Raw genomic sequence first — 24,576 nt, forward strand, 5'->3', positions numbered from 1 at the left:
TTCCATTGTGTCATATACCACATGTTATTTATCCATGAATCAGTTGATGGACATTTGAGTTACTTGTATGAACCCAGTGGCTTTGCATTGAAGGACTTGAACATCTCTGACAAGCATAATGTTGGGGGACAGACACAGTGGGAACGGGGGTTACCAATGGGCAGTAAACCCTTCTACAGTTGTAAAACCTCTGTGTTCTGCCCCCCTCTCCATCCCCCTTTCTCTCCCTTCCCTCTCTCGCTTTTTGAGAAATGAACCAGCCAGAGATGAGTAAGTCATGGATCTGACTTTATTCATGATTAATCTCTCCAACTTCCTTACCATGCTACATTCCCTACTGTTTAAACACAGAAGAGAAAGTCCCTGAAATACCAGCCGAAATTCAACGAAAACCTTTTCAAATAAATAATTTCATTCAACTGAAGGATTTCCAGGAGATGAAAGAGCGTAGTATGGCATCCAGGACTCTCACACCGGGCTGTCTTTTAGCTACTGCCAAAAACAAGGGAATGTTTCATTTGGAAGTTTTCCTTGTTCTCATTTTAAGGTAAAGCTTTACTCTTCCTTGCAGGCTGTGGGGTTTCTAATATTATCTCAAAGTGAACTGTGGGAACCAGTGATCCTCCAAGGTAGGCAACAGGGGCCAGGACAGTACTATCCGGTTGACTCTGTCCGGGGACAATCCGCGTTTGATTTCTGCTGCACCGTTGGTGGTGAAGACTCCTGCTTTCTATACGGCTGGTACCAACATGGCGAAGAGAAAGAATGAACTCGCAGGCATGGGAGAATGAGACTCCCCAGGAGTGCTCTGAGCAGACCTGGATTCCCACAGAGCACAGCAGAGCCCTGCCCAGTGGCCCATGGGATAAACCACAGGCTGCGATTTTTCATGATGGGGAAAGAGGGAAGAAGAAAGAAAAGTCTGTGCATTCTTTTAACTGCTGTGGCTGATAAGGGATTTTAAAAGAAGTTTCATATCTGGGTTTCACAATTTGTCCTGGCATTTACTGCTTGTTCAGATGCTCTCTGCTCCTTATCTGGACTGTAGAGATGGCTTCCAAGTCAGTGTCTCTTTTTTCAGGATCCTGATTTTCCTCCAGTCCTTCTCTTGACAGTGAAAGACTTCAGTCCTGACCCCACCCTTCCTTAAGTCATAAAAGTCATGTTTGTTGACACGATGGAAGTGGAAAGTAACAACTTAGAGCACCCCTCTAGCTACCCCCACACAGACCCATTTCTCTCTTCACTTGCATTTAGGGGTCAGGCAGGAAACAATTTAGAGAAGCAAAGGGTGGAAGAGAATCGAGAGTTAAGAGGACTGTAGGGGAGCCCTTCCTAAGGCATTCAAATTGAAATTTTAAACAAAACAACCCAATAAACAAATCTCCCTGTGGACCAAATTTGTCCCTAATCTGCCAGTTTGTCACATCTAGATCTTTCCAGGCATTTCTAATCCATATATACAAATATATCCATATTGTAAATATATATATATTTAGATACATAATACATGGATGTTTTCATATAAGTAGGATTATAATAGACATACGGTTTGAACCTTGCTTTTCATGTACATCGAGAAGCTTTAGGTATTAGATAGCCTCGTAAGTTGCACCTATAGATGGACATTTAGCTCGTTTTCAGTTGAAAAAATTTTCCCCAAATAATGCACCATTGTTCATCCTTGAACACATGTCAAGGAATATACACATAGGATAAATTTGGCAAAGTGGAATTGCTGGGTCAATTTCGATAGCTGTTGCCAAAATGTCCTCCAGAAAAAGTTGTATATATTTAATTCTACCAACAGTGTTCCTCTGTTTAATGTTTAGCTTTTTCTTCTGTACATGTCTCATTAGTTATTCCCATCAGAATAGCTGCCCTCATTTCACTGGTCCAGAGTGAACTACCCACAGAAAGTTTCTTTACTCTGTTTATTGAAGAAAAGGAGGAACATAAATATGTTTTGCCTACGTATAAAGTTAATGGCCTGTGGTAAAGAATGTAGACTTTTAAGCAGCCTTCCATGTTGTTTGGCTTAGGAAACACTGGGTTAGTGTGCTAGACCCCTGGCATGGGTTTGGAGGAAAGAGGTGGGCCTTCTGGGGCAATGCCTGCCAAGCTGGATGACGGCCCCTGCTGCCTAGTCCTTCCTTCTAGCTCAGGGCACGCATCGCCATGTCTGTGCCCAACTGTCTCTCCTCTGCTAGGGAGGGACTGGAGCCTGGGGGATGGGAATGTACTTTTCCCTCATGGAGCCTTGATCATCCCAGTTGGACTTCCAGGTGGGGTTGGAACCTCCTTGGATTACAGGGCCACACCATCATCAGCTTCAGTCACCTCTTTCTCCCTCCTGCGTACTCCAGTGGTGCTCCAGTTCTAGCAACTCGAGCCTTCCTCGGTCATGTGATCTCCGGGTGCCATCTTGTTTCCCTGCCCCTCCCCCTATTCCCTGGCAGATACTTGCCCCCTTCCCTCTGGGGATGCCCTTGGACTTTTGCTCATAGCTGTATTATTCATTCATCACCTTGCTCGTTATCAGCTTATGTGCTTATCTGTAACACTGGATTGAGAGCTATTGAAGATTTTAACAGTAACAATCTTAATAGCAATAGCAATAATGTAGTGCTTCCTGTGTGCCAGGCACTCTTTGAAGTGCTTTACAAATGTGAACTTATTTAGACCTCATGCATCCCTCACAATATCTTGATATCCCCATCTCCAGTAACTTCTTGAGCGTTCAGATGGTGACTCTTTCAATTTAGATCTCTCCTTTCCCACTTGTCCGAAAGGGGTTTTGAAAAAATGTACTTACTATTGGTGTATAATCAGTCCCCTGCAAAAATATATTCATAACATTCATATCATAAGAACAGATTATACAGAATAACAGCAGGGTTGTTTTCTCATTTTGCCTGACATCCAAGGGTATTTATTTTGCCTTCTACCCCATTAGTTTAAATTAGGACAATGTATTTCCATCCAGTAGAGTAGAATAGTTGTGTGTTTTCCCTTTACAAAGTAAATTAACTCTGTACGCATGAATACTTTTTTTTTTAATTTTTTTTTCAACATTTATTTATTTTTGGGACAGAGAGAGACAGAGCATGAACGGGGGAGGGGCAGAGAGAGAGGGAGACACAGAATCGGAAACAAGCTCCAGGCTCCGAGCCATCAGCCCAGAGCCCGACGCGGGGCTCCAACTCACGGACCGCGAGATCGTGACCTGGCTGAAGTCGGACGCTTAACCGACCGCGCCACCCAGGGGCCCCCGCATGAATACTTTAAAAAAACGATTTGAGATTTTTCAAATATCAGTTCCACAAACTTTTTGACGAGTAAACATAAGCGAGCATATCTGGATTCAAATCCTGGCTCCACAACCCACCAGCTCAGCCACCTTGGGCAAGCTCCTTCATCGTTCGAAGCCTCGGTTTTCTTATTGGTAACATTAGGACGATAACAGTTCTTATATGTTAGGTTCAAATGATATAATGTATACAAGGAGTTTGGCACAGACTTTGGCACATAGTGATCAACACCTGTGTGCTTTATACATTCTTATCATTATTCTAAGATGCTGGGTCGGCACAAGGGAGTCAGAAATAAACAAGATGCTGTCCCTGTCCTCAAGGAGCTCAGCAATGTGGTGGGAGAGACAAGACGGCTATGGAAGTGTCATTACAATAGTGTGATGAGTGCCACTCTGGAAGGGTGTGCAAGGGACAACAGATGTCATAAAGGGGAGAGTGATTGTGTCTGGGGGAAGGTTTAAGGAAAGGCTTGCTAGAGGGTATGGCAACGAAGTTGAGCCGCGAGGGATGAATTTTTCAGGTAGTAAAGTGGGGAAATCATATTTGGTAGGGGGAAAGAACATGTGTGCCTGGAGAACACGGAGAAAGGAAACCTACGGGGTTTGGAGGAACTACAATTAGTAATTGTGGTTCCGTGATGAAGTTTCGGGTGGTGGGAAAGGTGGGAAGGGCAAGAGAGAAGATTCTAGAGGAGGGACCAGATTTTGAGGTGTTTTGCATGCCAAGCTAAAGAGTTTGCATTTAGCGTTGGCAACAGGGAGGGAGGAAAGGCTTTTAAGAAAAATCCCTGGCAGGTGTGAGAATGATGGATTGGAAAGGTGTGATGGTGGAGGCCTAGAAACTAATTAGGAGGCAGTGGTCCAGGTGAGAGATAATAAGGCCTGAATAAGGGCAAACAGTAGTGGGAGCGGAGGGGAGCCAGATGAAGTCAAGAGACCCTTGGGAGGTAAGATGGAAAGGAGGGGGAAGGGAGGAACTCGCTGGCATCTACACCCAGAGGTGCTGGGCTCTTTAGCCTCATTCCATTATGCCACAGGTATTGGTGACTGTGTGTGAGAGACTGGGGTAGATGGTAATGCCATTCACCAAGACAGAGAATGTAGGAGGAAGCACAGGCTCTGGGGAGTCAGTGTGTAGTGTGGGAAAAAGGAAATGGAGAAAGGGTCGCGAACGTAGCCCCTTTTCCGTACCCGATGTTTGCGCACCGTTCGTGTGAAGGTGAACGCAAGGCAGGCAAATATAGGCATCTAGGGTTGGGGGTGGAGGACGGGGCCGGAGATGTAGACCGGGGAGCCTTTAGGTACAACGAACGGCTGAGATGCGGAAGTCTCACCAAAGATCTCTACCTCGTTAATAACTCCCCAAATATCTCTTCTTTGGCCTTCAGTTTGTCGTGTAAAAATACTGAGATCAGGCCGTATACAATTTTATCCTCATTGATCCAGTCCATGGGAAGCCTTCTCGAAGGCACAGTCTGCCATTTCATACCCTTTGCCATAGGTGGCGCTGACGCCCGGCAGGGAGAAGGCGGCAGCACATGCTGGGTTGGGGGCGATGGGCCGGTGCGCGGAGGTGGCGACGCTCTAGCCCAGAGCCGGGCATTCGGTGGCTTGGCCGGGTCTTCCCTGGGGGACTGGGGTGAGGCCCAGAACCTCTGGCCTCAGGAAGCGCATGCGCAACCGTTTCCCCCAAACATGGAGTCTTGTAGCCCAGGTCTTACCTGAATCAGGTAAGAGACGGGGCGGGCGACCAGTGACCCTCCACCCTCACCCTCCCGGCCCCCCGAAGAGTGGGTGTGGCCACACCTGGGGTCTGTGGATAGTGTGCGTGGAGCACACACCCATCCTGGGGGCCAGGCTTTGAGTGACAATGGCCCAGGACGGGGTGAGAATACGCTGGGGCGTGCAGGACCACGCTGGGGTTCGTGGGTGGCTGCCCGAGGCGTGCGCGCCACCCAAGTGCCACGTGCGCGAGGTCCTCGGCCGTCATCTCCCAGAGCCTCGGGGTCAGACGAGAACGCACACAAGTCCCCCAACCCTCGCCCCCAGGCGTGACTCCCCTTACAACTTTAGTCGGCTTGACCGCCCCCTCCAGGGAACCCGGACTCGAATTTTCGGAGCGGGGGTGGGGGGTGCTGTACCTTCCCACTCGGGGGACAGCCGTAGTGGTCGTGGTCGGGAAGGTGGCAGCCACACGGGCCTGGGCGAGTGTGGGGTGCGGGGACGCGGCCACCGGGCGCCGTGAGGGGGGTTTGCCCCCCGGGAGTTGGAGCCACCTCCTGGGCGGTGCCAGGCGAGTGTGGCGGTCGTAAGGGGACTCAGGGACTCGGGACTCGGGAGGAAGCGCTGCAGGAGTGGTGTGGGTGGGGGCACTGGAGGGCCTGGTGGGGGAGGACAGCTGAGGAAGGTGTGAGGTGCTGACAGCAATGGAGGAAAAGCGAAACACCTGCCTCTGGGTTGACTCATCCAGGCTGGGGGAATAATCTAATGCGGAAAGTGGTTTAAAAAAAAGAAAAAAAGAAAAAAGTGACGTGTGGCAGTCCCCTCTTCCCCAGGCAGCTAGGAAATTGCTTGTCTGTATGAAAGAAGGTAGCTGTTTTCCTTAGAGGGCTGTGGTGAGCATCAGATGAGATAATAATATACGTGGAAGGCAAAGAGCTGTAAAAATGCAAGAGACAATTTTATTTGGAATCCTGCAACCTACGTATCCGTGTGAGTGTGGGAGATGGACTGTAGATACGGACGAGTGGAACAGCGCCAGGTGTGGGATTATGGGAGTGATACAGAGGTGTGTGAAGATACTTTAGGGGTGCCCAGTGACATTGTAATCTATAGAAACAGCTATCTGTCGCTTAGGTTCGTTTTATCTGGCTAACGGATTATTCACCTTGATGCTTCTCTACCACACCTTTTGAACTTTCTGCAGCCAAAGACTTTTACCCAGACATGAGCCTGAAGAGGAAAAAAAAAAAAAAAAACCAGTCACTCTGGGGATGTATTGATTAAGTTTGGCTGAGAGGGCGGTTGATGTAACTGTGTTGATAATTTCTTCAATTTGTCTTGCCCTCTGCTTGAAACATCACGTTGTACAAAGAGTGGTGGCCTGAGGGACAGCTAGGGAAGACCTAGTTGTGGATTTGACCCTTCCGGAGAAGGGTCACCCTGGCCAGGTTCCAATACCTCTCTGATCCTTAGTTTCCTGCTAGGTGGGAGAAAACCTTAAAGGGCATTCACGCATTCTCCCAGAGCTTGCATACCTGCCACAGAATCACCCAGCCCCTAGTGATGGGGGACCTGTCACGTCCCCAAATGGCTGAGCCACTCAGTCTCCCTAGACAGACTGGACTGTTGGAAAATTCTTTATGTTGAATCGACATCTGTTTCTCTACAATTTGCACTCGTTGGAGCCATACAGAATAAAATGTCTAATGCCGCTTCCACAAATATTTGAGGACTGCTAACACATTTCCTTCTTCCACTCACTCCACAAGGCTTCTTTTCTTCCAACTGAACATGCCCAGTTATTTTAAACAGGGAGGCAGTGTGGGGTGGTGGAAAGAACGCCAGCTTTGGAGCCAGACACATCTGTGTTCAGTTCCCAGTCCTTTACATACTAACACTCAGTGCTCTGAGCCGCTGTATCTTTCTCTGCGAGATGTGGACGAAAATAGTCATCTCACTGAGTTATTGTAAGGATTAGGGATAAATTGGTGAAGATCCATGCTTAAAATATGAGAGCGGCTATGCCTTCAGTGACATAATTTGTAATGCATTTTAGGTGATCCTCTCTGAACGCACTCCTGTTTATGGGTCTCTTAAATTGCTTTGTAAAACAGAATGAAATACTTTCTGTGAAGTCTAACTAGCAAAATAGAGTAGGATTAGTTCATCCTGGGTACTTCTCTAATTACATTCTGCAATCTACAGTGGCATTTTTTGAGCCATATCACATTGATTGACTGTCACCTAAAGCCCTAAGTCTCTAATATGTGCTGCTGTTCGACCAAATTTCTCCCGTGTTGAACTTCCTCCATTTATTTGAATCCATAATTATAGGTGGCTCTTCAAAGTGGCAGTCCCAGTTCTGTCTCGTTGTCTACAGAAATAGCCTTGTGCCTGTCATAGTATAGGTCTCAGACTGGGGTTAGAAAAATACGAGTATTGAACTTTCGGTGCCAGCCCTGCTGATCTCACACCGCTGTTGCACAATGAATGCTGAGTGTTCCGCGCTATTTTTTGCACAAACCGAGGACTTATTATGGGGGACCATCTTAGGGTTGGAGTGTGGCAGGAGTGCATGATAAGCTACTGGTCAAGGGAGCGCGCTGCATGGGATGTCGGTCGAGTGTGTTGTCTGCATCCAAGAACGGAAAGGGTGTACCGAGAGCAAGCCGGAGGCAGACTTTGGATTTATGTACGGTTACATGTTTTCTCAGACGCTTGGACTGTTTTTTACCTTGAGCCAGATTCTCCCTGGTGGAGGAAGCTTCTTTCTGGAAGTAAGTCAGGCACATTTAGGGAATTCATTAACCCTTTGGCTCCTGGGGCATTATCGCTAGCATTTATTTTCTCCCTCAACTTTGGCAAGCCAGTTCCCAGCTTGAGCCAAGCCGATCTCTCATAGTACCCTCTGCATGTTCAGATTCCTGGTCTCCGCGCTGGAGGGTCTTCCGAATGGGAATGTTTTCTTCGCCTAAGCAAGTTCCGCGTTTGAAGGCCTCAACCCTCGATTCCTCCTTCCCCGTGGAAGCTTTTCCTAGCCACTCTGCCCAGGAGCGTTTCCCTTGAGTGCCCGATTTAGAATTCCTGTTGCCTTCGAGAGCATCTTCGGTCCCCTCTTCACCCCTCCCCCCCCCAACAGTTTCTCCTATCTGCCCACTTGTTCTGTGGCTTTCAGAATAAGATCCTTTGTGAGCATTCAGTTCATTAAATACAAAACCGCCTTCATCTTGGGTGCTGGTGCTTCTGGTGTGGTGAGAGTGAAAGTGTGGAATCTGTGGGGCTCCACGCTTCTATGGACGACAAATACGAAAAGAAAATAATGCAAAGGTTGTTACTGTTGTCTTCATTAAAATGGGAAAACCTTTACTCCGTTGACTGATTTAAATTTTGCTAAGTAATTAATTCAGTCCGTAAAAGGTGGTAGTTAAAATAGGTAATCCTCTACTTTTCAAGGGAGTAATTTATATTTTGGTGAGTAACCAATTAAAGCCATAGAGGGTTTACATCCATCTGTGGCTTCTCATTTTCTTTTGGACAAATTCCGAACTCCTCAGGATGAAATACTCTTTGTAGCCGAATTTTTTGCCTGTCGGCACCAGGCCTAAAGGACTTGCAGCTTTCCCCCAAAGGTTGTGCGGTCCTGCGCCTCCGGTGCTTTGCAAATGCCGTCCCCTCTGCTTGGAATGCCCTTTGTCTCTCTGGTAAATGTCTATTCATCATTCAAGACTACCCGCCCCCCTCCCCTTAATTACTTCCTCCCCTGTGCGCCCTCAAATTCTTGTACTTATTCATGCAGTATTTATTAGGGGCCTGCTTTGTGGCTGGCACTGTGGCGGGCTCTGGGGATACAAAAGGTGAATAATACTTGGGCTTGGCCTTTAAGGGCCTTCCATGTTAGGGGGAGGGGGCCAACCTGTCAAAAAATGTTGCCGGGAACTGAAAGGGAAGATTTCAGCGGCATCAGTTCTTGTCTGTCTTCCCCACCGGATGGTCAGCATCTTGTGGCAGGGGCCATTTCGCATTCATCTCCGTATTTCCGGCGCTTAGCGCGCATCGCAGGTCCCTTTCACGACCCTGTTAATCGGGCCCCACCAGAAATGTACCCTGGGTTGCGCCACATGTTTCGATGATAGCCCATACGTGGTGGTTCCTCCTATGGCTGGCTGGCTGGCGGCCCCTGGCTCCCTGTGCAATGTTAGGTGCCGGGTGGGCTTGGCCGGGCTCGGCGGGACTGGCCTTTGGCGATTCGTGTGCTTGCCTGCGCTGTCTGCCGCGGAACGGCCGGCGCGGGCGGGTGCGAGTGGAAAGAGAGGCCTGCAGCGCCCCCGCTGGAGGGAGCCGGCACTGCTTGGGCTGCCAGGCTCGCTCGCAGCCCGCGTGCGTTCGTCAGAGTTTAAGTTTACAGCCAGAAAATGAACACAGACACTGTGATTCTCTGCACTTTTCTTTTCAAAGGCATAATATATGCCTTTTAAAGGATTATCGATGAAGAAAAAAATTCCTTCCTTCTCTCCCGTACCACTGGCGCCCTTGCGTTGTGATTCAGTCGGCATTCTAAAAAAGGGGAGTTTTAGTCGCGTAAATGCGAAGATCATTATTTCTGGTGCTGTACCGGCCCTTGGCTGGGAGCGGGTGCCGAGAGAGGGCTGCGGCGGGGCTCTGGCATGCGGACCACGTAGCGCTGCTGCAAAGGAAACGTGCCTGGCGCCGCGGCCATGGCCGTGGTTGAGCGAGAGAACCCAGACTTTCCCCCAAGTTTTGCCCTTTTTGCTTCCTAACCACCACCCCCCGAATTAGCTGATGAGATTGGTAGGAGGTCCAGCAGAGCTTATTGTTTCCTAGACATTCGGTTGTGTCCTTGGTGGTTACCCACAGCTCGGGACCTGCGAGGTGTGGGGCACTCGAAGACCACTGCTTTGGACGGAACCCATGCCTCGGGCGTGGTATAGACCGAGAGCAGGCACCACGGCTGGCCACCCTGAGCCCCACCACACCTGAGGTCGAGTGGCCACCTCTGGGGTTGGGGAACCTGGGGGTGGTGGTCCACGGGTGGGGGTGTATGTTCGGGTTTCAGAGTCTGCCTTTTCCTGTGGCGTTAACTCGCCAGAGGAGAATTTCTGCTGCGGAACCTGGAGCTCAGAGTTGGGGGGGGGTGTGCCTTGTGAAGGAGCAGCGGAGCGCTGGCGGGGTCGACAACCCTAAAGGTGCCCCCTAGAGGAGCTGCCGTGAGAAGAAAGTTCCATCCCTGCGGCGGCGGCAGGGCTGCGGGGAGGGCTGGTGGGGAGAGGCGTTGGCTGCGGCGGGAGGGGCACTGCGGCGCGGTGGGCGGACCAGGGGCGGGGCGCGGGTGGGCTCTAAAAGTCGGTGCCCACTCGCTCGGCACTGCCGCGGCAACCAGCGCCTCTCCGTCCTTCCTCTGCGGCAGCCGCGCCTCGGGCAGTGCCGCAGCGCACTCCCGGGTGGCCGCTGGCTGCTTGCCGCGGCCGGCGCCGCCCTCGCGGGCTGTAGGCTGCGCCTTGCTGCCGGCCGGCCCTGGCCTGCCGCGGGTGCTGCGGCGCCCGGTGCTCCAATCCCGTGTGCCGGGCGGCATGGGATAAGACGCGGCCATGGTGCGCCGAGATCGCCTCCGCAGGTGGGTGCGCGCGGCCGGCGCGAGGGGGTGTGGCTGGCTCAAAGCCGCCGTCCCGGAGAGGGTGCGGGCCAGCTGGTGGGGATGTGCGTGTCCGTGCCGGGGTTGCCGGACCTCGACTCCCGTGAGGGAAGACCCCACCCGGGCTGGGGGCGGGGGGGCGGGGTGGCGCGCCTGCCTGTCCTCTGAGCCCTGTCTGCCTACTTGGGAGGGGATGTCACTCCTGTACGCAGTAGAATGTGCAGGGCTGGAGATCTCCCAGATTTGGTATTTCTAGACCCTGGTATCGCTCGGATGCGATTTAGGATTTCTAGACCCCAACGTTGCCATGGCGTCATTTAGGATTTGGGGACCCCGGCGTCACCCTGGCGCGATTTAAGACTTCTAGACCTCAGCGTCACCCTGGCGCAATTTAAGATTTCTAGACCGCGGCATCGCCTTAGGGCGATTCAGGGTTTTTAGACCCCGGCTTTACCCTAAGACTCTAGGATTTTTAGACCCCGGCATCGCTCTGGCGCGATTGGCGCTCTAGGTCTTGGTATGGCTCAGATGCGATTTAGGATTCTGAAACCGGGCATTGCTCTGGCGCGATTTAGAACGTCTAGACCCAGGTGTCGCCTTGGCGTGATTTAGGATTTTTAGACCCCGGCGTCACCCTGGCGCGATTTAAGATTTCTAGACCCCCGCATCATCTTGGCGCGATTTAGAATTTCGAGACCCTGGTATTGCTGTGGCGCAATTTGGGATTTCTAGACCCCGGTATCGTTGTGGCGCGACTTAGGATTTGAAGACCCTGGTATCGCTGTGGCGTGAGTTACTGCGTAGGTGTGACTAGAACTTGCAGTACCGTATCACCGAGGCGTAAGTATTTTTTGGATTTCAGTAATGAGAAGCCAAGCGAAAATGATTACTTGACCAAACTGTCCTAATGTTACACGTGAATTGTTTGTATTGGTTTACACAGTAGTTCACAGTCTCAGCGCGATGCCGTAAGGTGGCACATTTGGTGGTTTTAAATGTATTTTTTCCTCTTTATGAGACGAAGAATTCAAGGCTTGTAGAGGTTATTAATTTCCAGAAGGTTTGCTCCTGGGGTTTGCAGGATTTATACTTTTGACTCGTGGCTCATTAAGTAATGGGGATTTTGGTCAAAAAATGTTTAACCCGTTTTGGCTACTGACTGCCAGATTGTTTCCCTGCTAAAAATCCTAAAATGTTGTTAGAGGCATTTTTACGGAGGTATGAAACCAGAAAACGGCTTCCTGAAAGGTTGCCTCTTTCCTTTCTCGGAGTAAAAGAGGAGGTGTAGAGGGTGGAGGTGTCCGGGAGTGGAAAGTATACAGTCGTTGTTACCCCCCCCCCCCCCCCCCCCCCCCCCCGCCCCCTGCAGCCTTCTGCTTGCTCCTCTAGTAGCCCCTCCCTGGCTCTGTGCTGAGTCATTGCAGATATGCGTCTGCTGAAACCCCTGAATGAATGAGATGAAGAAGCCCAGGTTGGGGCGGCTGTGCAGGGGGGGGGGGGGGGGGGGGGGTGGCGGTGATGAAATATATGAGCTGAAGTACAGGACAGATGATAGCTAATGATAGCTAAACCTGATGCCTTTTGTCATCTCATTTTTCAAGGAGGTACTGGGATGTAGCCTGCCACTATTAGGGGGTGAAAATTGTGATAATAATTATCATGTTTGCGGGCACTTTTTGGAATCATAATATTAACTTGAAAGGTGCGACCAAATCATCGGGTCTGTTTTATGGACAGCTACTTTGGAGGAAGAAAAAAAAAAAAAAAAGACTGCCCTAAGTGATACCTAAAAAAGAGAGATGCTGCTCAGATTTTTTGAGGGATTTTTTTTTTTAACCACTGTGGAACCACAGTCTTATTTATTTGTTTTAGAGTTAAAAAAAAAAAAAGTATTTTGTGAGTTGGATCAGTTTGTGATGGGTAGGGGTTGTGTCCAGTCTACAGGTAATATTGGTGGAAGGGTATGTGTACTCGCACAAAGCTGTCTCCAGCGGGGCTTTAACAGTTGGGTTCCCTAATTTGTAAGCTCTGTTTTCTTGACAACCCTTACTTTAGTTTTAGAAAGTATTTCCACTCTGGTTATTTTGAGAGCCCTTCCATTCTACTGCTAATTCTTTCCCTGGTGACTATTCGAAGTCATAAGCTAGAAACAGAACTATTTCTAATTCCTGTTTAGCACTCATCATTGTGGATAGACTGACCTGGACCTTTGAAGTCCTGGGCATGAGAAGGTTGGGTATGCAAGCCAGCCCTTTCTTTCCAGACACCAAAGCAATTTCCAGATGTGGGGTATGAGCTCTGCCTTTCTTTTCTTTTCTTTTCTTTTTTTTTTTGAGGTGTGTGCAGGGTGGGAGGTAGCAGTCCTAAAAAATTAAATAAATGGGAGCTTCCTCAAGAGTCTGCTCAGTAGAGCAGAAATATAATCTCCTGCCCTGAGCTCTCAGGAGATTAGATACTGTGGGTCATGACAAAGCTGCTTATGTTGGAATACGCAGTGCACCGAGGGTCCTACGTTCACAGACGGTTTACCTGGAGCCGTTTCTCAGCACAGATCGAGAGAGCAGTACCAAGTGGGGCTTCACTGGGGTCAGAGAATTGATAAATATTAAAAAAATTAAAAACGGCTCTCTGCTTTAAGGACCGAGGGTACTACGACATGCTTTTTAAAAAATCATTAGTAAAAAACTACATCTGTGTATCTGTATATAACACTTTACTGGTTGGGGGGGGGGTAGAGCTTATAGTGTCAATATGAAGGAAATCATTACTGTTTTCTGGGGAAGCTTTGATAAAAGCCAGTGAAGAGGGGCACGGTACTTCTTTTGACTTCACATAAAAAAACCTCTTCTCGTCTGGGGAAAAGCACAATGGGAGGAAGGAGAAGCACACTGAGGGATCAAAGTGGGAAGGAGAGGGGGCAGATTACGTATTAAAATAATATATTCTTTCCTAGAATGGTGAGCAGTTATGGTGACTGCGTAGCAGGCAGAGGTGTGCTTACGTTCTTCTGGGTAAACTTTCTGCCGTGCGTCATATGGAGGGCCAGGCAGTCGCTGCACGGTACAGAGTTTGCCCACCCCATCTAACCGATTTGGGGCTCGTTGAAGCGTGTGCGGTTCGTCCGACTGCTTACCTCGGGTCTCTGGTTTTCCTACAGGATGAGGGAGTGGTGGGTGCAGGTGGGTCTGCTGGCTGTGCCCCTGCTTGCGGCCTACCTGCATATCCCACCCCCCCAGCTTTCCCCTGCCCTTCACTCCTGGAAGTCGTCGGGCAAGTTTTTCACCTACAAGGGACTGCGCATCTTCTACCAAGGTAAGGCGAGGGCCGTTGGAGCCCCCCGCGTGTACAGATCCCATAGGTCCCGCTGAGGTACTCATTTTGTGTCCATTGGTCTCTGTTGCCCTTCAGTGATGGCGGGGAAAAGCCCCATTTTCTGGGCAGTGTGCTTGAAGGAATGAACTAATTCCCCTCATTAACTCCGTAGCACGGAAGCTCCAAGAAAACTGCTGGGGGTGGGGGCGGTGGAATTAATTTCAATTTCTGTAGAACTGACTTTTCAGTATAATTTTTCTTCATAGCCTCGTTTGTATTGATAGATATTGGTTTTCTCTTTTGAGCGCCCCTAGTGTCAGGTAATATAAACGGTATTCAGCAGACCTACCGTTGGTTCTGTTTCCCTCCGTCCCTGATTTCATTTTATTGTGTTCTATAAAGATGATTTGTTGCCTGCATAACTAAATGCGATTTAAGCCTTAGACCCTTGTATAAATTAATTTGCTGATGATAATTATTATGACTGCTACTTGTCAAGTAATTATCATATGCTAGTCATTGGATTAGGTTTTCAATCTCCATTATTTCGTTCAATCTTTACAACAGTACTTGGATATAGGCGCTATTAACCCCTTTTACAGGTAAAGAAATTGCGAAACAAGATTGGGAAAGATTTCTTTTGGGCGGGGGTCAAGAGCAATAACGAAAAATGTTTGTCATAAACCGTTTTTCATTATTGCTCCTGACCTCCTCTCATTTGCTGTATTCAATTAAGTAAGTATATAATTTCCTCTATACCGGTCATTTAATTGTTTCTAGTTTTTTAATGTGTCACATAGTCAATGTTGAAGGGAAATCTTCATGTATATGTTTAACATATTTATTTTTTCCATGTATTTTCAAACTATACTACTTGTAAACGGAATGATTTTATTTGCATGGATTCTCAAGAATTTTTCTTTAATTCTCAAGAATATTTTTAATTGCTTTTGATTAAATTATTTTTGCAAACCTTCTCAAATCTCATGCCACTGGCAGTATGTATGAATGTGTCCGTTTTAATCTAATACTTTTAACAAGACCTTTCACTGTTTAAGTGTTTGACTAATTTAAAAGATGCCTGTGCATTAAAAAATGTTCATGTCTGTATTAATATTTTTTTATACTTGTTAGAACTTTTAATAGTTTGAGCAGTATGCTTTTGATACTGGATTGGGTCTCCCCTGGGGGAAATAAAAGTGCTGGACAAATAGAATAAACTAAGGTGTTCACCAGGTTGAGGAAGAGTTGCTATATTTCAGAGAATTTTTGTGAGGCCATTAATAAGGTACAAAAAACCTGTAGTGTTTATGTTGTGATGGTATACTTCTAACTGTGCAAGTTTACTTTTTACTGTGAAAAACAATTTACATATTGGTAATATAAAGAAATGGGGAAATACTCTAAAAAATCTAAGTGAAATTAAGCAGATTGCCTTCAAGTATTTTCATATAAAGTGTGCTATTGACAAGTTTTTAATATACAGATGAAAAAATCATCAAATGCCTGTTTTTACGTAAAGCAGTAAGCTTGCATTTTAAAAATGAATTTATTTTTATTTCACTAATTTAGGCAGGGTTTCTCGTCTTTTATACCAGATTTGTGTAGATTTTAATATTTTCAAGATTATTTTTTAAGGCAGCCAGCCTAACTGATTTCTTTCCTTTTTCCCAGACTCTGTGGGTGTGGTTGGAAGTCCTGAGATAGTTGTGCTTTTGCATGGCTTTCCAACATCCAGCTATGATTGGTACAAGGTAATGAAACCAGATTTCTAGATCCTACTATATCTTTAAAAATCCAAAATCAAGGACTGTGTTATCAGGACTGCAAGGTTCTTAGCTATTTGAATTGCTTAATAAAACAGGATTGAATGTAGAACTGTTTCTCATTTACTGTAAGAGAGTAAAAAACCCTTGGGTGATCTGGAAAGGATCATTGACAAGTTAAAAATGCTCGAGTTTTTCCCTGAATGGAGATTACGAGTAAACCAAGAGGATCATCTGTGGGCCTGTGGTGGTTTCATGAGATTTTTTATCAAAGTCTGTTAAGTCAAGATGGGGATGAAGCTCTTGTACTGTAGGTTGGAAGAGCAGAGGCGCAGGATTACAAAATCCAGATCCTCTTTTTCGTTCTTGTAGATTTGGGAAGGGCTGACCCTAAGGTTTCATCGAGTGATCGCCCTTGATTTCTTGGGCTTTGGCTTCAGTGACAAACCGGTAAGCGGCATCTAGGTGGGACCAGTGTTTTTTTTGGTGGAGGGGTGGTGTTGGATGACAACAGAGGGTCAGGCTGGCGCACTCATGACGTCATCCTGTATATCTGGGCTTTCTTCTCCTTAGAGACCACATCACTATTCCATATTTGAGCAGGCCAGCATTGTGGAGGCACTTTTGCGGCACCTGGGGCTCCAGAACCGCAGGATCAACCTTTTGTCTCATGACTATGGAGATATCGTTGCTCAGGAGCTGCTCTATAGGTCAGTGAGGTCGTAGACTTCAGTACTGCTCACAGGTATCACTGGTTTAAAATGCTGGGAAAAATAAATTGTTCCTGGGTTCTTTCTAGTCCTTTTCCCTCTTGGGAGTTTGTCTTCAGCTGCTGCACTGGTGTGTGTCCACTGAGTTAGATGTGTGTTTCCCTCACCCATTTCTAGGTTCAAGCAGAATCGATCTGGTCGGCTTACCATAAAGAGTCTCTGTCTGTCAAATGGAGGTAACTGCCGTGGTGGTGGGTGGAAAGTGAGGTGTAGCCTCAAAGGGCCACATGTAGATATCATGTCGACATCTAAACAGTAATCTCATGATATTGCAGGCAGACATAATTACACCAGAGGATCTTGACCTTTCTTATGCCATGAACTACGAAATCTCTAATGAGATTTATCGACTCTTTCTCAGAATGTTTTTAAACATAGAAAATAAAACAAATAGGATCACGAAAGAAAGTGCTCGTATCGACAAACAGCTAATAAAAAGCTGCGGTGCAGTAACACGTGCTTCTTTATAAATGCATCGCGCAGCAAGGTCTGTGGGTAGGTCTAGCAACAACCATGGTTGGTCGTGAGGAGAGCACTCACTGCAGCAGCAACTGCAGTGGGTTATGCAGATAGTTGTGATGAAACCACAGGCGCTTCTGATACCCTGTGGTTTGTTCCAGAAACTCTTAATCTTTCCAAAAATGTTCATTTTTATTTATTTTGGAAAGAGAACCCCAAGCAGGCTCCGTGGTTGACAATGCAGAGCTCCATCTCACAAACAGTGAGATCATGACCTGAGCTGAAATCCAGAGTCAGATGCTGAGCCACCCTAGCGCCCCCCAAAAACTCTTAATTGATGGTAATGCCAGGTTTCACTTAGAAATTACTGAACCTTTGCTTAAATCTTTCGGAGAGGGTTCTTTTTCCTTGTGTGCCATTGAGCCTGACTTGTAAGTCCATGAATATCCAGATGTCCCCTGAATACCATAAGGGCAGATTCGGACGGGAGTCTCTCCCTTTATCAGTGATGCTCATGGCTTTCTCTCATTGACTCTGGAGAAAAATGGAAAAGGAAACTCTAGGTTTTTTGGTTCCCCCACCCCCCACCCCCCCCCCGGGACGTACAGTTCCTGAAAAAACCACTGGTTTCTTTTGTAGCCCAAATCACTAACAATACTAGGTACTGTGAAGAATGGAAAGAAAGGCCAAGGGAAGTCAGGCTCAGTCAGCATTATGGACGATCACATACATTAGCTTTCCCCTGTTTCTCTACTCTTACAATGGGGAAAGTAATCCCAGCAGGACAGAATCTGACCTGTTAGAGAATTCCCTGGAGAAATAATTAGATGAAAGAACTAAGTTTTGTTTATTTTATCATTTCTGGCAATAAAGGCCGCAAATGTGACAGTAAATCGGGAGATAGTCTCCGATAATGAGCCTGTGTTTGACTTAAAATTGTTGGTAAATAACTAACATGAGTCTCTTCTTCTCCTATAGGTATATTTCCTGAGACTCACCGTCCTCTCCTACTCCAAAAGGTTGGCTACTCCAGTGACAAAACTTTGAGTGTTTTTTTTTTTTAACGTTTATTTATTTTTGAGACAGAGAGAGACAGAGCATGAACGGGGGAGGGTCAGAGAGAGGGAGACGCAGAATCCGAAACAGGCTCCAGGCTCTGAGCTGTCAGCACAGAGCCCGACGCGGGGCTCAAACTCACGGACCGCGAGATCATGACCTGAGCCGAAGTCGGCCGCTTAACCGACTGAGCCACCCAGGCGCCCCCAAAATCTTGAGTTTTCAAGATTTATACCAACATAAATAATGCTAGGACCTTTATAAGGGCCATACCTGCTGTAATGGGCTGTAGTTAAAATGCTCTCCTCAGGAATTTACATTAATAAAGTTAGTTTTTTCCTTCTGTATCCGCAGATACAGCAATGGAAGCAGTTTCTAGGTAAAGCCTCCTTTCTGAGAAGAAGAGATCAACAAATACTTGGAGAAATACAGCTATCTAGAGATTTGTGTCATTAGCATGTTGTCTGAACAGATCAGATCCTAAAGTTGAATACATCAGTTAGAAATCTTAGGGATTTAGTGAAGTGTACAAAGGTAATCTTAAAGGGAACCACAAACAGGTCTGCCTTCCGTGAGAGAGCAGGTAGGCAAAACAAGAAGCGAAAAGCCAGTAAGGAAATGTTTCAGTCGAAGGACATTTGGCTTAAGTCCTTTTTAAATTCCTAATATGAAACTTCTGTCCTGGTTAGTGGTTTTCTTTCTCTAAATTCCTGATTTTTACCTCTTTACCTACAGCTCCTCAAAGATGGAGGCGTGCTGTCACCCATCCTGACACGATTGATGAACTTCTTTGTATTCTCCCGAGGGTAAGTCATTATTGATTCGCTCTAGCCCGGGAACAATGTAGTGAAAAGTTGCCATTAAAATTCCGGGCCAGGGTTTGATATTTTAAGACCCAGATGTTGGCCATTTGCCAGGGAAGTGGTAGAAGGAATTCACAAATCAGTTAAGGGTCAGACTCTGTGACCTGTGAGGTTCTAGTCATATTTAACATTCTGGATTCTTTAACGTTCACCTGTGTCTTTCTGCTCTTTCGGGCTCTTTCAGTCTCACCCCAGTCTTTGGGCCGTACACCCGCCCCTCTGAGAGTGAGCTGTGGGACATGTGGGCAGGGATCCGCAACAATGACGGAAACTTAGTCATCGACAGGTAAGAAAGAACACTTTGTTTTGGTTTCCAGAGAAGCTCTGTTTTTGGAAAGTGGGGAAAGCTGTAGGATTCCTCCTTCTCTTCCTTGCTAGCTTGTTCCCTCTCACGAGGGGGTCCGTTATGGTCTGTGAGGCAAACGAGAAAGTCCCGCGCTGAGAAGAAAGAAGTGGAGAATAGTGAGCCCGGAGCAGAAGCCATGTGGTACAGAGTTTAGATAAACAGCTGCAAATTCTAATGCTAACTCAGTAACTGGCCAATTGAGTTTAGCAAATCCTACTTTGGGCTTTTTGTTAATATTAAAATGCTTCAGAATGTCTAATCACAGTTGTGAAAGGAGCCTAGTACCTCTCAAAGTACAAGTCTCTTCCTTTTTCGTGTCTTTCCCATTGCAGCAGGGACTGGGAGGGAGAGCTCTCTGTCTTGTACAAAGCATCCTCAGGCCGCGGTTCAAGTGAGAATGTGGCGGCTTTCATTTTAGGATGCCTTTGCATTCCTGTAACAGTAAAGATGTCTTGTCCTACTCTTGCTGACTTACCTGTCCTGTAGTCTCTTACAGTACATCAACCAGAGGAAGAAGTTTAGAAGACGCTGGGTGGGAGCTCTTGCTTCTGTAACTATTCCCAGTGAGTATTTCTGTATTACGTTTTGATAGGAATACTGAGGGACTGTGGAGCTAAAATAATTGCCAGATTTAGCAAATACAAATACAAGACACCCAGCTAAATTTGAATTTCATATAAACGGCAAGTACTTTTTTAGAATAAGTATGTGCTTTGCAGTATTTTGACATCTTTATACCCCCCTCCCCCCAAAATCATCATTTCTTACCTGAAATTACATTTAACTGGGCATCTCTTATTTAATCTGGCAGGCCCTACTCCCAGCATCTGGACACCAGTGACATGAGTTGTAGAGTGAAGTGTGGAAAACAGGGAGATGCCACTGCAGAGGTAGTTGGGGTCACTGTCAGGAGTGGGAGTTGGGCCGGCTCTCGTGCTGGGCCTTGTCAGCGGCTGCCACGTTAAATGCTGAAGTGCCGCAATAGAAGGCGGTTTAGACACTAATTGAGAGGCTGGAGGTGTTTTGTGCTCGCGTGTCTGTTCGTTCTTATAGATTTAAAAAGAAAAAACTCAGTGCAGTGTCTCATCCATAGTAGCTGGTGCCCAAGACTTAAAACGTCAGCGGTCAGTTATAACTGAAGAGAGACCTAAATAATGATGGTATCCTGGATTCATAGGAAGAGAACATGCACAGTGTGGCTTAGTCCCCTTGGTCCAGGCACAGAAGAGCTAGAGGAGGGACTGAGTGGCTGTGTACAGGAGAACTGTCCCAAATGGACTAAGTGTTAGGCTTATTCCCAGGAGCTCCTTATAACCTACTCATTAAAAGAAGCTAGATTTTCTAAGCATAAAATTAAAAAAAAATTTGTTTTAACATTTATTTTTGAGAGAGAGGGAGGGAGAGCCTGCGCGGGAGAGGGCCAGAAAGAGGGTTGGAAGCAGGCTCTACGCAGTGAGCACAGAGCCCGACACGGGGCTGAGACTCACAAACCAAGCCGAAGTCAAGAGTCGGCCGCTTAACTGACTGAGCCACCCAGGCACCCCTAAGCATAAAAAATTTTTTAAAAAGATATTTAGAAACAAAAAATAAACAAGTGGGACCTTCATCAAACTAAAAAAGTTCTGTATAGGTAAAGAAACCATCAACAAATGGGAAAAATGTTTGCAAACCATGTATCTGACAAGGTTAATATCCAAAATGAATGAAGAATGTGTATACTCAATGGCAAAGAAACAAATAAGCCAATTAAAAACTGGGCAAAGGACGTGAATAGATACTTCTGCAAAGAAGGTATAGGAAAGGCCAAGAGGTACATGAAAAGAGTTCAACATCACTAGTCATTAGGAAAATGCAAATTAAAACCAGAATGAGATATCACCTCACACCTGTTAGAATGGCCATCAGCAAAAAGACAAGAGACAGTAAGTGTTGGTGTGGATTTGGAAGCAAGGGAGCCCTTGTGCAGTGGTGGTGGGATTGTAAATGGGGACGGCCACGGTGGAAAATAGTATGGAGGCTTCTCAAAAAAATGAAAATAGAACCACCCTGTGATCTGGCAACTCCACTCCTGGGAATACATCCAGAGGAAATGAAAACACTTAACTTGAAAAGGTTTCTGCACCCCTGTGTTCATAGCTGCGTTCTTTATGATAGCCAAGACATGGAAACAGCCTGCATGTCCATCTATCAATGAATGGATAAAAAAGTTGTGATATATATGTATGTATACAGTGGGCACTATTCAGCCATAAGGCAATCTTCCTATTTGTGACAATGTGGATGAACCTACAAGGCATTATGCTAAATGAGAGAAGTCAGACAGACAGATATTGTATGATCTCACTTACAGAGATCATACTGTGGAATTTAAAAAAACTCCCCCAAACTCAGAGGACAAGAGATTGGATCCGTGGTTACCAGAGGTGGGGTGAGGGAGAAGCTGGAGGAAAGTAGTCAAAATGTACAGACTTCCACTTACGAGTAAGTACTAGGGATGTAACGTACAACATAATGACTATAGCCAACAAGAAAGTTGTTGAGAGAGTAGATCCTAAGAGTTCTCATCACAAGAATTTTTTTTTCTTTTTCATCGTATCTACACGAGGTAGATGTTAACTTGTCTCAGTAATCATTTCACAAAGTGCACACGCCAAATCGTCATGCTGTATGCTTTAAACTTACATAGTGACGTATGCCCATTATTTCTCGATGAAGACTGGAAAAACAATTTTTTTGAAGGGGTAGGAGAATACATTTGAGACCTTTAGTAATTCATTCCTCTTCTCTTTCCTAGTTCATTTTATCTATGGGCCACTGGATCCCGTAAACCCCTATCCAGAGTTTTTGGAGCTGTACAGGTGAGTCTCCCTCAGGGGTCTTTGTTTTGTTCCTGGTGACAGTGGTGAACAGGATAGCCACTGTCTCTGGCCTCACTGGCTGTTCATCTAGGAAACACATAAAAAGATGAATTGGGGAATCTTATTTTCGTAAATGGAAAGATGAAAAAATTCAGGTTTACGTTGTCTTGATTTACATGGCCTGTTTTCACTGTCATGGCTACCACATACTCCTAGGTGTACAGGTAAGAAAAAGCTGTCATGTGAACCAAGGAACGGAAGTAGATCTGTTTTAAATGTTTGCTTTAGTCTGACTGTAAAACTCCTCGACCTCAGCTGAGCAGACTGTAAGGGGAGCTTGAGAAGAGTTCACTGTGGAAAAGTGCCTTCTCCTTGGTTGTTATTTTCTCTAGGTGCTTAACTTACTCAGAAGGTGTTGGAATACGAAATCTTGATTATGTCACATGAGACTGTCCCATACCTTCACACGGCCTAGCAGAAACAACCCAGTAGTAAATAGTGTACATTTAATTCTAAACAGAATGCCCTCCCCCCCCCCGCCCCGCCCCGCCCCATCTCCTGCCAGGGTTAAGGAAGGCCTTTTGTTATCTTTACTTGGACGGTTAGTTTCTGAATGCCTCATGCTTCTCTAAGGAGCTGGAAGTCCTCCTGCCTGGGCAGGTGTTGCAAAGTGTTATATTTTCAAGTTGTTGTCTGTTGGGTTATGAACAGTTAAGAGCTAGTCCGCTTATGTCATAAATGGAATTGGCAGGTTTACCCGCCTCAGATACAATTCCAAAGTAGAAGGTGAATAAGCTCTTTGTTGGTTCCTTCCAGTGTGGTATGTCCGTAAGGGCATTTACTGGGGCTGCCCACTGGCTTGCATCCCTCCCCTCCCTCCAGCCTCAAGTTCACCTACATGCTGTTCTCTTCCACTAGGAAAACGCTGCCGCGGTCCACAGTGTCGATTCTGGATGACCACATTAGCCACTATCCACAGCTAGAGGATCCCATGGGCTTCTTGAATGCATATATGGGCTTCATCAACTCCTTCTGAGCTGGAAAGAGTAGCTTCCCTGTATTACCTCCCCTACTCCCTTACCTGTTGTGTATTCCACTTAGAAAGAAATGCCCAAAAGAGGTCCTGGCCACCAAACGCTATTCTCTCACAAAAGTCCACCTGACTCACTTGTGATCAGCATATAGTAAAAAGCCCACGGAAGCTCTGGCTAAGGATGGCCCGAACAGTCCACCTCCCATTCTTCTAACATCTGAGCGAGTGTACGGACTTGCCTTTGTCTTTGTGCTATCAGAAAATTCTGATGAGCATGACTACTCACAGATTCAGAAAGACAGACATTTTGAAAGTCTTTCTGACAATTCTGTGGACTTTTCTGGAATATTTAGAAATGCTAATTTCTGGCCCATCCTCGATTGGAATCCTATGGTAAAGAATGAGGAGAGGGGGTCTCCTTACCTGTCCTCACATGGCCGTAAGGGCACACGCTTTCATAACTTCTCTAAGCAACACGGCTTAGTGAGAGTGAGTCTCCCTTGTCATAACTTTGGATTTCGTTCCATCAGCTGCTTTTAATTATAGGCATTTTGTTGACCTAGGTTTTGGTTTGAATATGCAGTATTCTAAGTATACTTTAATACTATGATTTACCTGCACGTATTGTATGTATTTTATAAGGATACTAAACCAGCAGATACTCTGGCAGAGTAGTGAACCTTATTCAACAGGTTTCATTTCTGAGTCAATTGAATTAAACCCAGACTATTTACAGAATTTCCTAAAATCACAGGATGTTAAGGACCAGTAGCATCCTTGCCAGAGATTTACTGTTATTAGCTAATTCTAACAGCAAATAACAGTCTGACTCTTCATACCTCAGTGCTTAGAAGCATGTCCCTCCTGAGCTGGAGGGGAGGGGATCGTTGTATAGTCCAAGTTACCGTGCTGAATGTACATGGATTCCTTTTATGACGATTACTTCACTTCTCGTTGGTTGTCCTAGAGAAGCTTCCTCTCGTAGCTCAGTAATTCCTGTACTTTGTAGACAGGAAAGTTCTGAAACTTTAAGAACAAATTCTGAAAGGCCTATGCGCAAATGGTGCTGAATACGTTTTTTTTAAGCCACAGCTTCACTGTCTTAGTCAAAACAGGATGATTGAGTGATTATTTTAAATTCTTTTTTTTTTTTATTAGCAACTTGAAGTATAACGACTGAAACTGGAATAAGTGTTTATTTTCTATTAATAAAAATGAATTTTGACAAAAGTGGACTCCGGCTTCCCCTCCCCCACCACCCCTCTGGGATAAAAGCTTTCCAACATTGTCAGGAGCTTTCAGACACACATTAGATCAAAGAATGTGATGAAGTTAAGCAGCTGGGGCACAGGATAGTATTTGATTTGCAACATCACCCAAAGCTGTACTATCATACCAAAGTCGACCAAGTGTTAATTTAAAAAAAAA

At 46.2% G+C, this 24,576-nt stretch overlaps 1 protein-coding gene and 3 long non-coding RNA genes across 9 annotated transcripts in view; 2 read left to right on the forward strand and 2 right to left on the reverse strand.

The window, feature by feature from the left end:
- LOC123384030 overlaps positions 1–1,770 on the forward strand; it is a 43,939-nt gene extending 42,169 nt beyond the window's left edge. For both annotated transcript variants that reach the window (XR_006594571.1, XR_006594569.1), the window contains one exon: positions 572–1,770. This is a non-coding gene — a long non-coding RNA (uncharacterized LOC123384030). The remainder of the gene's footprint in view (positions 1–571) is intronic.
- A 3,143-nt stretch (positions 1,771–4,913) lies between these two features.
- On the forward strand, positions 4,914–24,378 carry MEST. Of its 4 annotated transcripts, none has more exons than XR_006594572.1 (13): positions 10,428–10,667; positions 13,843–13,997; positions 15,672–15,751; positions 16,136–16,213; positions 16,337–16,473; positions 16,651–16,709; positions 17,971–18,011; positions 18,784–18,854; positions 19,096–19,197; positions 19,744–19,820; positions 20,069–20,147; positions 22,052–22,115; positions 23,034–23,081. XR_006594572.1 is itself a non-coding variant. In XM_045052761.1 (13 exons), the coding sequence occupies exons 2-13, from the start codon at positions 13,720–13,722 to the stop codon at positions 23,149–23,151; spliced, it is 1,008 nt and encodes a 335-aa protein (XP_044908696.1). In that variant the 5' UTR covers positions 13,041–13,271; positions 13,639–13,719; the 3' UTR covers positions 23,152–24,378. The 4 variants fall into 4 exon arrangements, 3 of the variants coding, with proteins under 3 accessions (XP_044908697.1, XP_023106341.1, XP_044908696.1); XM_045052761.1 differs by lacking the exons at positions 10,428–10,667; positions 20,069–20,147 and adding exons at positions 13,041–13,271; positions 13,639–13,745 and having other exon boundaries at positions 23,034–24,378; XM_045052762.1 differs by lacking the exons at positions 10,428–10,667; positions 20,069–20,147 and adding an exon at positions 4,914–5,043 and having other exon boundaries at positions 23,034–24,378.
- LOC109497613 lies at positions 5,973–9,395 on the reverse strand. Its single transcript, XR_002153920.3, has 2 exons — positions 8,949–9,395; positions 5,973–8,325 (listed from the first exon to the last, which is right to left on the reverse strand). It is a non-coding gene; the product is annotated as an uncharacterized LOC109497613 (long non-coding RNA).
- Positions 19,191–22,620, reverse strand: LOC109497611. Of its 2 annotated transcripts, XR_006594575.1 has the most exons (3): positions 21,940–22,620; positions 19,543–20,225; positions 19,191–19,349 (listed from the first exon to the last, which is right to left on the reverse strand). It is a non-coding gene; the product is annotated as an uncharacterized LOC109497611 (long non-coding RNA). The 2 variants fall into 2 exon arrangements; XR_006594574.1 differs by lacking the exon at positions 21,940–22,620 and having other exon boundaries at positions 19,543–20,671.
- Positions 24,379–24,576: the final 198 nt, after the last annotated feature.

This window comes from Felis catus, chromosome A2 (genome assembly GCF_018350175.1).
Source record: "Felis catus isolate Fca126 chromosome A2, F.catus_Fca126_mat1.0, whole genome shotgun sequence".
NCBI lineage: Eukaryota > Metazoa > Chordata > Mammalia > Carnivora > Felidae > Felis > Felis catus.

Bases quoted from the DNA above. Each gene is read 5' to 3' on its own strand.
- MEST (XM_023250573.2), top strand. From the start codon at position 10,642: ATGGTGCGCCGAGATCGCCTCCGCAG. The intron at 18,012-18,783 runs GTTGGCTACTCC...CTTTACCTACAG, and splicing joins GTCCTCTCCTACTCCAAAAG to CTCCTCAAAGATGGAGGCGT. The intron at 18,855-19,095 runs GTAAGTCATTAT...GGGCTCTTTCAG, and splicing joins TTCTTTGTATTCTCCCGAGG to TCTCACCCCAGTCTTTGGGC.